A 12816-nucleotide genomic window follows, 5' to 3' on the forward strand; every position below is an offset into this window, starting at 1 on the left:
CCAAACTATTTTAATTGACCAACTGCAATAAACCCATAAAGATTCTTTAACCTGTTTCATTTCAAAAGCTGAGGCATAATAACACTTACCCCTGCGCGTGCTGTAACCTCACCGTGGTGCAGGGGTGTAACATTCTCTTTGAGAATGGCCAATACAGCACAAATTGAAGTTTAGAGTAAGATTCGGTGTCCGTAAAATTCGGTGATATTTGTATTTGTATTTTTGCACAGTTCTTTACACTGTTTTTGTTTAAACGTTGAATTTTTATATTGATGTTGATCATCACTTTATTTATTTCCATTACCATAGTTTGACACCCAATAGCCGACGTATTTTTCGTGCTGGGGTGTCGTTAAACATTCATTCATTCATTTTTTTTAATAACACTTACCCCGGTAACAGCTGTTAGACTGTTTTGTTTTCTTTAACAACAACACTTGAGCACACAGATTTATTAATCATTGGCTATTGCATGTCAAACATTTGGTAATTTAACATATAGTCTTAAGAGAGGAAACCCGCTACATTTTTTTCTATTAGTAGCAAGGGATCTTTTATATGCATCATCCCACAGACAGAATAGCACATACCACAGCCTTTGATATACCAGTTGTGGTGCACTAGCTGGCTGGAACGAGAAATAGCTGTACACACATATACACACACACGTCACACACACACATAATGACATAATAGTAATTAACTTGTAGCATTATATATTCTTTGATTTTAAAAAATAAATAAATTCAACTATAGAGATAAGAGATCTTTTACACTATGGTGCAAAAGATTATCAAAACTATCTTGATTATAACCAGCTGCAATAAACCATTAAAGATTCTAACCTGTTTAATTTCAAACCCTGGTGCACAATAGGACTCAACAGCTTTTAGAGACCCACTTAACCCAATGCAATAAAAGTGATCAAGGAACACTAAACATTGGCCCCATTATCTTTGAATTATGGCAAAAATATGACAACAAGGACCTCACTCATGTAACGTTTGTTTGACCACCAGTGATAAATAAAACTACTTTGAGTGGTACGCCTTTCTTACGGGCCGACAGTGCGTGAGACCTTCTCAAAAATAGTAAAAACTTCTACTTTTTATTACCGATAGTGGAATGTGTATGTGTGTAAGTGTGTGTGTATACCTGTACAGGTACATGAGCTGGCAGGTTAGTGTGGACGTCAAGACATTTTCAAAGGCAGTTCAGGAAGTAGAACCCGATTCGCCAGAAAAACCTTTTTTTTTAAAGCACGATAACAGCCAGTTGAAGAGCTATATTGCATGAGTCATTTCTATTAAAACTGAGTGACGTGGGTGAATATGAAAACCGGAGGTGAATAGAAAACTGTCATGCATCACGGAAGACACTGACAGAATACGTGTGTATAATTTTAGTATTTACTGGAAACGCCTATCGGGCTTGTCAATAGGAACGAAATTCCTTCTGTGTAATAAAATAAGTGTAAATTGTAAAATGTTAGTGATGGATATAGATTTTTACAAATAATCACATCCGGAGAGGGTTAGAAGGAGACTCCTAAATTAGCATTATATAATAATAAAAACGGGCAGTGCATTTATTAGAAATGGATTTTTTTTATTTGCAAATAATGTCAAATTATTTATTTTATGGTTACTTGGGAGTTGATATTGGATATAATAAAATAAAAAAGCTCCCACGCAACAAAATACAGAATATATGAACAATTTCATATTTTATAAATTTCTGCAGAACTCGGAACCCTTTTATTTACACCTTCTCCACAGACATAACAGCATTTACTACAGTGTTACAGTAGCAGTGAAACACTGGATGGAACAGGCAAAAACCCTGATAGATCCACTAAGGGGGATTGATTCTATAATCCACTTCATCTCAGGCAAGCTACCTGTATATATCCCACCTCTGGCCTAATATTGGAAGGAAGGAAGAAATGTTTTATTTAATAACACACTCTTTAAACATTTTAATTACGGTTATATGACGTTTGACTTATGGTTAAGTATCACACAGATAATGAGAGAGGAAACTTGCTGCTACAATGCAATGGGCTACTCTTTCCAATAGCAGGAAGGGAAATTTTATACATTGAAACCTCTCAAAACCGGACCCTCTGTAAATTGGAATTCTCTTCAAACTGGACGTTTTTTGCGGCCCCTTTTTAAATATACGTACAGAAGAGAACCTATCTAAACCAGGTACCTCTTATAACCGGACTTTTTACTTGGTCCGTAGGGTGTCCGGTTTAGAGGAGTTCCACTATATTTGCAGCATTCAAAACACAGGATAGTACATACCATGGCCTTTGTTATACCTGGCTACTGATATTTAAAGCTATCATAGCTCTACGATATTGAAAAACCATAGAAGGCTATGATGTTAAGTGCTACAACACACGCCATAGCCTATGACAAGTTTACAATATTGTAATGCTAAGTTAATCAACTTTCAAAATGTGGGCACTGGTTGGAAGTAGAAATAGCCCAATGGGCGTACCGATTGGGATTGATCCTAGACCCATCACCACGCATAAGGCTAGTGCTTTAGAATTGGGCGACATCCTGCCTGATCACTATCAGACAAGCAGTATTTATATACTTCAGCTTTTGTTACACCAAGGGGTGGGATGTAGCTCAGTGGTAAAGCGTTCACTTGGTACGTGGTCGGTCTAGGATCGATCCCTGTCAGTGGACCCATTGGGCTATTTCTCGTTCCAGCCAGTGCTCCACAACTGGTGTAGCAAAGGCTGTGGTATGTACTACCCTGTTTGTGGGATGGTGCATATAAAAGATCACTTGTTGCTAATCCAAAAGAGTAGCCCATGAAGTGGCGACAGCGAGTTTCCTCTCTCAATATCTGTGTAGCCCTTAACCATATGTCCGACGCCATATAACCGTAAATAAAATGTGTTGAGTGCGTCGTTAAATGAAACATTTCCTACCTTGTTATACCAGTTGTGGAGCAATGGCTGGAATGAGACGTAGCCCAATGGGCCCACTGTCAGGGACTGATCCTAGACCGACCCACACATCAGGCAAGCACTTTACCACTGGACTACGCGTCCTTCCCCCTGCAGGCCATAACATGGAAGACAAATTCAACAAGGGTTGAATTTAAGCAATCAATTTTACTTTAGATCCCGCGACTGGACGGTGACAAAGGAAATTGATTTTCACTCTACAAAGTGTTTATCAATATCACAGCACTAATCGTTGGGGAGACCTGAAAGCCGACCATACAAACACAAAATTGGAATTTCTTGCCTTTTATTCTGGGGGACAATCGTAAGGGCAGCCCCTCACAATCTCGTCTGTCCTGAACACAAGAATTGAAATCTCTCGTTGTCCATTGTTCTTGAACAAGGCCAGTGTTAAACAATGTCATCAGCCTGCTACATATAGTGTATACGGCCAGTTGGGAACTTATGACAGCACGGCCCCGGGTGATAGCAGCGTTATCTATTCACAGGACAAAAGAAAGTTATATAGCGCTAGTGTTTTTATTGACCCTCTCGAAAGCAGGCCTTCTTAAAGGAAGACTTATTCATTCAATAAAAAAGGTACAGAGTATTTGCATAAGTTGGAGATTGGCCACAGGTACATGTGTTTGTCATTCTGTGCAACAAAAAAAAAAGTGTCAAGTATTGATTCGCGTATTGATAGAAAGGTGGAAAACCTATCATATTCTCAGAAAACGAAGACCATGTGTAGCTGTTTCATAGAAAATGAGATTCATGCATGTAACCTAAAATGATATACAGTTAAAGGGACAGACCCTAGTTTTTAAACACTAAGGCATATTTTTCACTATTAGAGCTGTTTATGATCAATGAAATCAAACATTATTTATATTTTATTGTTTAGATTATGCATTTCCATACAACCAAAGTTGTTTAAATTATGCATTTCCATACAACCGAAGTGTTTCTGGTTATCCTGGTGTTTCTAATACCACAAAATGCATTTTAAAAATATTTTTAAAAATGCATGTGCGTCTGAGAAGTAATTGTTAATGAGTTGCGTTTCAACATCACAGACTCTTGTTTCACCCTGTTGTATCCAAATTTGTTACAGGTTTGTAAATTAACCAAACTTAGTGTCCACTGTTACGGGTTGAAACTAGAGTCTAGGTGAAAATGATGCCTTAGTGTTTAAAAACTAGGGTCTGTCCCTTTAAACCCCTCTAAACCGGACACCCTTGCTTACCCAGACAAAAAGTCCGACTTTTAGGAGTTATCTAGTTTAGATAGATTAAGTTCTGTACCAATTTGCAAAAAAAGGACCATGAAAAATGTCTGTTTTTTTTAGGGAATTCCGGTTTAAAGAGGGAATTCCGGTTTAAAAGAGGGTCCGGTTTAAAGAGGGTCCGGTTTTGAGAGGTTTCACTGTATTGTGTACTACAGTAATCTCAACAACTTAGACTGTTTCACAGAGAAAGGGTAATTAATACCGGCAGCTAACATGACATATTCTTAGAAATATTCAGACTTTGACAGAATAGAGGTATAGCTAAAATTACATACTCTCAGAAACATTCAGACTTTGACAGAATAGAGGTACATTGTATAGCTAAAATTACATATTCTCAGAAATATTCAGACTTTGACAGAATAGAGGTATAGCTAACATGACATATTCTCAGAAATATTCAGACTTTGACAGAAGAGAGGTACATTTGTATACATGTAGCTAAAATTACATATTCTCAGAAATATTCAGACTTTGACAGAATTAGAGGTATAGCTAAAATTACATATTCTCAGAAATATTCAGACTTTGACAGAATAGAAGTATAATTAAAATTACATATTCTCAGAAATATTCAGACTTTGACGGAATAGAGGTATAGCTAAAATTACATATTCTCAGAAATATTCAGACTTTGACAGAATAGAGGTATAGCTAAAATTACATATTCTCAGAAATATTCAGACTTTGACAGAATAGAAGTATAATTAAAATTACATATTCTCAGAAATATTCAGACTTTGACGGAATAGAGGTATAGCTAAAATTACATATTCTCAGAAATATTCAGACTTTGACAGAATAGAGGTATAGCTAAAATTACATATTCTCAGAAATATTCAGACTTTGACAGAATAGAGGTATAGCTAAAATTACATATTCTCAGAAATATTCAAACTTTGACAGAATAGAGGTATAACTAAAATTATATTCTCAAAAGACAACAATAAAAAACAACTTTCAGAGACAAAAAAAACACAACACTCATGCAGGCCCATGTGAATGATATTTGGAGTGGGGTTACAATCCTAGTGGGTGGATCACAGCCTTTAATGGTGGTGGGGTGGGGGGAGCGGAACCATGCAGGCCCATGTGAATGATATTTGGAGTGGGGTGGGGCCACAATTAGTGGGTAGATCACAGCCTCTAATGGTGGTGGGGTGGAGGAAGGAGAACCATGCAGGCCCATGTAAATGATATTTGGAGTGGGGTAACAATCCTAGTGGGTGGATCACAGCCTTTAATGGTGGTGGGGTGGGGGGAGCGGAACCATGCAGGCCCATGTGAATGATATTTGGAGTGGGGTGGGACCACAATTAGTGGGTGGCTCACAGCCTCTAATGGTGGTGTGTGCGGGGGTGGTAAAAGCTGTATTTTTGTCTTTATTTGTAGAGTAGGGTAAAAAATAAAACATACATTCCCCCCCCCCCCCCCCCCCCCCCAGGTGGGTGCACAGGCCCCACCAAACTTGGTTCCTACAGGCCTGGATTTCAACTGAAATGACATACCAGGTATTCTCAAAAAATTAAAATATATTAACAAAATAAAATAAAATGAATACCTACCCGGTAATATTATTATTATTATAACATATGCAAATTGTGATTGTTTCACACAAAAAATGAGAAAATCTGACAAAATTAATCCTGAACATGTACATGTACATGTAGTTACAGAAAATGAAGCCCACTCCTAAAAATGCTGATTAATTACTATGCACAGTTTCTAACAATCAACCTATTTTTTCTCCCATCCCTAGCCGTGCAAGACAGGTGTATCCCACGAACATCAGCCCATGCAGAATAAATCGGCCTTGCATGACCACGTTACTTCTGATGTTTGAGCTGATATTAACATTGGGTGACATCACGTAAACGGCAAAATAACGCAAGAAATGCTTTTTATATTTCATAAAAACAAGGAAAACTGCTGTCATAATAAAATTATACTATCATTTTCGGTTTATACTTTTAGTATATATACCATTTTCGGGTACGATCTTTTCAATGGTTATGATTATTTTATTGTAAGATAAAAAAAAAAAAGTAGGTTTTTCATGTTTTCCCAAAATGTTTATTTTTCATCTACTGGATGGGAGAAAAATAATCCTCCATTATGTATCCATGGTGGACAGGGCTATTCCACTCTCGGGTACATAACATGAATTACAAATTATGTACCCTCGGGTGGAATAGCCCTGTCCCACATGGACACATACAATGTATGAAGGATTCTTTTATTTCTGCTTCCACGAGTTGTATCAATTGGCAGATTATGATGACGGGATCGATAAAGCAAAGTTATATCCAGCTCCTAGCAAAAATATGATTTATGATTTCACATACACATGCACATTACAGCCATAGTCACAAAGTTTGTTTTGTTTAACGACACTAGAGCACATTAATTTATTAATCACTGGCTATTGGATGTCAAACATGTGGTAATTATGACTTGTAGTCATCAGAGGAAACCCGCTACATTTTTCCTAATGCAGTAACGGATCTTTTATATGTACTTTCCCACAGACAGGAAAGCACATACATTGCCTTTTGTCCAGTTGTGGTGCACTGGTTGGAACAAAAAAGAAAAAACAATGAGCTGAATGGATCCACTGAGGTGGTTTGATCCTGCGACGCAAGCACCTCAAGCGAGCACTCAACCAACTGAGCTAAATCCCACCACTCCATAGTTAAAAACTTTGTTTTGTTTAACTACACCACCAGAGCACATTAATTTATTAATCATTGGCTATTAGATGTCAATTTTGACATATACTCTTAGAGAAAACCCGCTACATTTCTCTATTAGTAGCAAGGGATCTTTTATATACACCATCCCACAGACAGGATAAAACATACCACAGCCTTTGATATATACCAGTCGTGGTGCACTGGCTAGAATGATAAATAGCCCAATGGGCCCACCGACGGGGATCGATCCTAAACTGATCGTGCATCAAGCTATGTCCCACTCTCATATCCATAGATACATCCAGGAACATTTTGTTTTCAAACTTGATTAGCAATATTTCTAGCAACTTCTGTCTTAAAACTGTGTAGCAATCTCTCAAATTTGTGTAATTAATTGTCATACGACACTGAACAAAATATTCCCTGAATGTGACAAAATCGTTCACTTAACTTACGTAATTGCAATACAATACAAATACAAAATTATAGCTGAAGTAAACTGGAATAATAGTATTTTTCCTGATTTTTTTTTTATAGATTACAGGATAGAGATAACAACCAGTTAATGATTTAGAATATTGGCTTTATTAAATGTTTAGACAGAATGTGGAATTCCGCCCGGAAAGCTTCAAGGAATTCTCCATTCTTACGAAAACAGAACAAAGCCGATAACCTATGTGATTAACTTGTTATATTCTCAGTTTAACCCATATTGTAGTAAATCTGTAGTCATTTTGTGATGCAATAAAAGATTTGATTATTACGACTGTGTTTTACTGCCGTAATCTCATCTTTATTGTTGCAACATAACACATGTGCAATGAAAAAGAAAGAAGTGTTTTATTTAACGACGCACTCAACACATTTTATTTACGGTTATATGGCGTCAGACATATGGTTAAGGACCACACAGATTTTGAGAGGAAACCCGCTGTCGCCACTACATGGGCTACTCTTCCGATTAGCAGCAAGGGATCTTTTATTTGCACTTCCCACAGGCAGGATAGCACAAACCATGGCCTTTGTTGAACCAGTTATGGATCACTGGTCGGTGCAAGTGGTTTACACCTACCCATTTAGCCTTGCGGAGCACTCACTCAGGGTTTGGAGTCGGTATCTGGATTAAAAATCCCATGCCTCGACTGGGATCCGAACCCAGTACCTACCAGCCTGTAGACCGATGGCCTGCCACGACGCCACCGAGGCCGGTCACATGTGCAATGAATGCAAATTGCTGAATTCAGTAATGTAGTAGTTAAGCCATCAGCACTAAGGTTGGCAGGTACTGGGTTCACATCCCAATACTGGCTCCCACCTCGAATGACTGGCTAAGTCATCAGCATTAAGACTTGTAGGTACTAGTGTAGTATAGTGTGGTGTGGTGTGGTGTCGTATGGTGTGGTGTAGTGTAGTATAGTGTGGTGTGGTGTGGTGTCGTATGGTGTGGTGTAGTGTAGTGTAGTATAGTGTGGTGTGGTGTGGTGTTGTATGGTGTGGTGTAGTGTAGTATAGTGTGGTGTGGTGTCGTATGGTGTGGTGTAGTGTAGTGTAGTATAGTGTGGTGTGGTGTGGTGTCGTATGGTGTGGTGTAGTGTAGTATAGTGTGGTGTGGTGTGGTGTCGTATGGTGTGGTGTAGTGTAGTATAGTGTGGTGTGGTGTGGTGTCGTATGGTGTGGTGTAGTGTAGTGTAGTATAGTGTGGTGTGGTGTGGTGTCGTATGGTGTGGTGTAGTGTAGTATAGTGTGGTGTGGTGTGGTGTCGTATGGTGTGGTGTAGTGTAGTGTAGTATAGTGTGGTGTGATGTGGTGTCGTATGGTGTGGTGTAGTGTAGTATAGTGTGGTGTGGTGTCGTATGGTGTGGTGTAGTGTAGTGTAGTATAGTGTGGTGTGGTGTGGTGTCGTATGGTGTGGTGTAGTGTAGTATAGTGTGGTGTGGTGTGGTGCCGTATGGTGTGGTGTAGTGTAGTGTAGTATAGTGTGGTGTGGTGTCGTATGGTGTGGTGTAGTGTAGTATAGTGTGGTGTGGTGTCGTATGGTGTGGTGTAGTGTAGTGTAGTGTAGTATAGTGTGGTGTGGTGTGGTGTCGTATGGTGTGGTGTAGTGTAGTATAGTGTGGTGTGGTGTGGTGTCGTATGGTGTGGTGTAGTGTAGTGTAGCATAAGAAAAGAAAAGAAAAGAATAGAATAAGAATAGGAATAAGAATAGAACAGAACAAGAAGAGAATAAGAATAAGAATAGAATAAGAATAAGAAGAGAATAAGAAGAGAATAGAATAAGAATAAGAAGAGAATAAGAAGAGAATAGAATAAGAATAATAATAGAATAGAATAGAATAGAAATAAGAATAGAAATAAGAATGGAATGGAATGGAATGGAATGGAATGGAATAGAATAGAATAGAATAGAATAGAATAGAATAGAATAGAATAGAATAGAATAGAATAGAATAGAATAGAATAGAATAGAATAGAATAGAATAAGAATAGAATAGAATAGAATAGAATAAGAATACAACAGAATAGAATAGAATAGAAACAGGACAGGACAGAACAGAACAGAATGGAACGGAAACCGGAACGGAAACAGGAACGGGAACGGGAACGAAACGGAACAGAACAGACATCCTAGCACAGCAACACTAAGTACAACTTATAAGAAGTGGATCGTTTCTCAACTCCAGTAGTAGCAGGTAAATAAATAATGTCAAGTGCCTCTACTGGTACATGAACACACATAAAAATAATAATCGGTCGTAATTTTAGGCAGTCTTTCAGCCTTGTGTACATAATAATCTGCATTTAGCTTGTATCATGATTTCAAACGTGATACTTCAGAAAATGTTCAATGGATACCCACTCTGTGCATACTCAAGGCTTAAGCTGTCATTGGCAAAATCTCAAATACGAACTGAAATTGAAACTGGCAATATTGAAATATATTTTTCCAAATCAATTCATTTATTGAATAAATAAATGTTAAAAAAAATATATCAAATAATAAATTCACCAAAAAAAGGCTTATTCAGGAAAGAAAGAAAGAAATGGTTTATTTAACGACACACTTAACACATTTTATTTACGGTTATATGGCGTCAGACATATGGTTAAGGACCACACAGATATTAAGAGAGGAATCCTGCTGTCGCCACTTCATGGGCTACTCTTTTCGATTAGCAGCAATAGATCTTTTATATGCACCATCCCAAAGACAGGATAACACATACATTGTACCACGGCCTTTGATATAACAGTTGTGGTGCACTGGCTGGAACGAGAAATAGCCCAATGGGCCCAACGACGGGGATTGATCACTAGTCGGTTCAAGTGGTTTACACCTACTCAATGAGCCTTGCGGAGCACTCACTCAGGGTTTGGAGTCGGTATCTGGATTAAAAATACCATGCCTCGACTGGGATCCGAACCCAGTACCTACCAGCCTGTAGACCGATGGCCTACCACTACGCCACCGAGGCCGGTCTGATAATTAAACAAGAACTCTGTGGAAATTACATATCTTGCCTACCGAAAATGTTTTTGGTACAATGTGATGAACATTCATAAGTGCAACTATAAACCATGTTTCGCTGACCTAGGACGTATAAACAGTTTGTGAGAAAAAGTTGTAAACACGAAATCTTAATGTAAAAGCTGTTGCCGTCACCATCAGAAAAATACTACCAATATTTCATTGTTTTATTTCATAAAGTTAAAGATTGATGTATTAATCATCGGCTACTGAATGTCAAATAATTAGAGCTGGGCGGTATACCGCATATACTGTTCGGTATCATGTTAATATCGTTTTACCGTACCAAGCAAATTTCAAAATACTGAAATTTCAGTATTGACAAATGTTTCCTGCCATTTAGTAAAGCACTATCACTATATCTGACAAACACAAAATGGGTTGGGTATAAATCAGATGAGAGCCTTGTGTATGGAATTTAATTTTATTTAGATGAAATTAGTGGGTGAGCTGTAACTCAGGCATTCATTTAAAGCCAAGTATACAGAAAATACCGCTCGATATCGGTATCGGTATTGTGTCTATACTGAATACTGTACCGATACCGAAGTAAATCACCCCAAAAATACTGATACCGAACCTCAAATTTCAATACATTGTACTGCCCAGCTGTAAAAAAAATATGGCTTATAATATGCGAGAGTTGACACCTGCACCCATGATAGATGTGTTGTTCTGAATGTGCACATTAAATCCTAGGACTTGACCTGATTGTACCCACCCACCCCCGCACCCCAACCCACTATAAGAGGCTGTGACCCTCCCACTAGAGGTTGCACCCACCCACCCCCTACATGCATTCGAGGTTAATCTTGATGAACTACCCCCCTTCCCCCAAAAAAAAAAAAACAAAAACCCATCCACACACATTCTAGATATTCTTACTAGGGGCCTGCACTGATACCCAGAAACGTCAGTGGCAGTCACCCAATGCGTGCGACAGTTGACACTATTCGTTTTAGACACTGGTCAGGTCATAGGGCTCTACGTGCACATTCAGAGCAAGCTGTTGAACTTGTAGGGCACGCTTTAGTCTTAGACACTACCTGTCGTTCCCTTTTAAACTTCAAGAAACATTCCTGCAGATTTTCTTTCTCTCTGTTGCATTTTTCTGCTCCCCAGTCAACTGTGAACGCCACTGCACTATTTTCACCGCTCTGTTCTTCCTCTGTCGCAGACGACTGCCGAGTAGCACATGTCAATGTTTTGGTGTCCGCCATGTTTGATCTTACCGGCGATTACTCAATGGTCAATACGACAAGTCGATCACCAAAACTTATTCTTCCATGTTAGGCGTATATGATCTGCACGTTGTGACCTATAAAAACCAATTTAGCTCGCGATTTGTTTAAATGTGTGTACGTATTGATTGCTTTGTTGTTGCCGTAACAGCGACACTCGAGGTAAATTATGCAGCGCTTATTTAGCAACGACACCTTGGAAATATCAAAACATTGGGGCCTGCCGAACACTTTTAAAAAGGTCAATTGCAATTGGACAGTTCAATGGCAGTGGTAAAATAAAACGTCATAGCTAAAAGATATAGACTTTACGTCCCGTGACGAAACTTGGAAAATTTAAAGGTATCTCTAGAAATAGATGACAATATAATATTTAATAATAATTTTAAAATAAAAATACAATACAGTAAAAAAATATGTGCTTATAAAACTTTTAAACTAAATTAAAGTCTAGACCCAAGACTCTAATAGAGTTTGAGACACTAATGTTATGACAACGCCATACAAATTGTATGAGTGTGACGTCATTAGACGTTGAGTCTGAAATCTAAAAGTTTTATAACTTTTAAATTAAATTTATAAGCAGAGGCCCAGATCTACAAGAAATAACTATCATACTATGGTTTACTTTGATAGTTGGGCCCGTGCTTACAAAACTTAGTCTAGACTTTAATAAAGTCCAGACTTTAACGTAATGCTATTTGAATGGCGTTGCCATTACGTTAAAGTCTGGACCTTATTAAAGTCTAGACTTTAAGGTTTATAAACACGGGGTCATATCTTATTATAATATTACAGTGGCGTAGAAAAGTGGGGGTGGGGGCGCACACACACACACACACACACACACACACACAATTACACTAGTGCATCAAAACATCACACGCACACACCACCACCACATACACTTAAAGAATTCCCTAAAACCTTTAAATAAAAAATAAAAAAAGTGTTTCCGAGGACATGCCGAAAAAAAAAGATCGGTAGGATCTGTCGGGCATTTTGTTTGTTTCAATTTTTAAATAATAGGCCTACTAATTTTTACTCTGCCCCCCCCCCCCCAAAAGCACCAAAAACCCCCACAAAAACAACAACAA

General features: G+C 38.2%; 1 protein-coding gene across 1 annotated transcript in view; it reads right to left on the reverse strand.

Annotated features, from left to right (window-relative positions):
• The window catches only part of LOC121390355, a 134992-nt gene extending 122512 nt beyond the window's left edge, over window positions 1-12480 (reverse strand). The window contains exon 1 of the mRNA XM_041522147.1: window positions 11525-12480. Within this exon, the coding sequence (XP_041378081.1) occupies window positions 11525-11698 (174 nt within the window). The 5' untranslated portion in view covers window positions 11699-12480. The remainder of the gene's footprint in view (window positions 1-11524) is intronic.
• Between the last annotated feature and the right edge of the window lie 336 nt (window positions 12481-12816).

This window comes from Gigantopelta aegis, chromosome 15 (assembly GCF_016097555.1).
Source record: "Gigantopelta aegis isolate Gae_Host chromosome 15, Gae_host_genome, whole genome shotgun sequence".
In the NCBI taxonomy this organism is placed as follows: domain Eukaryota; kingdom Metazoa; phylum Mollusca; class Gastropoda; order Neomphalida; family Peltospiridae; genus Gigantopelta; species Gigantopelta aegis.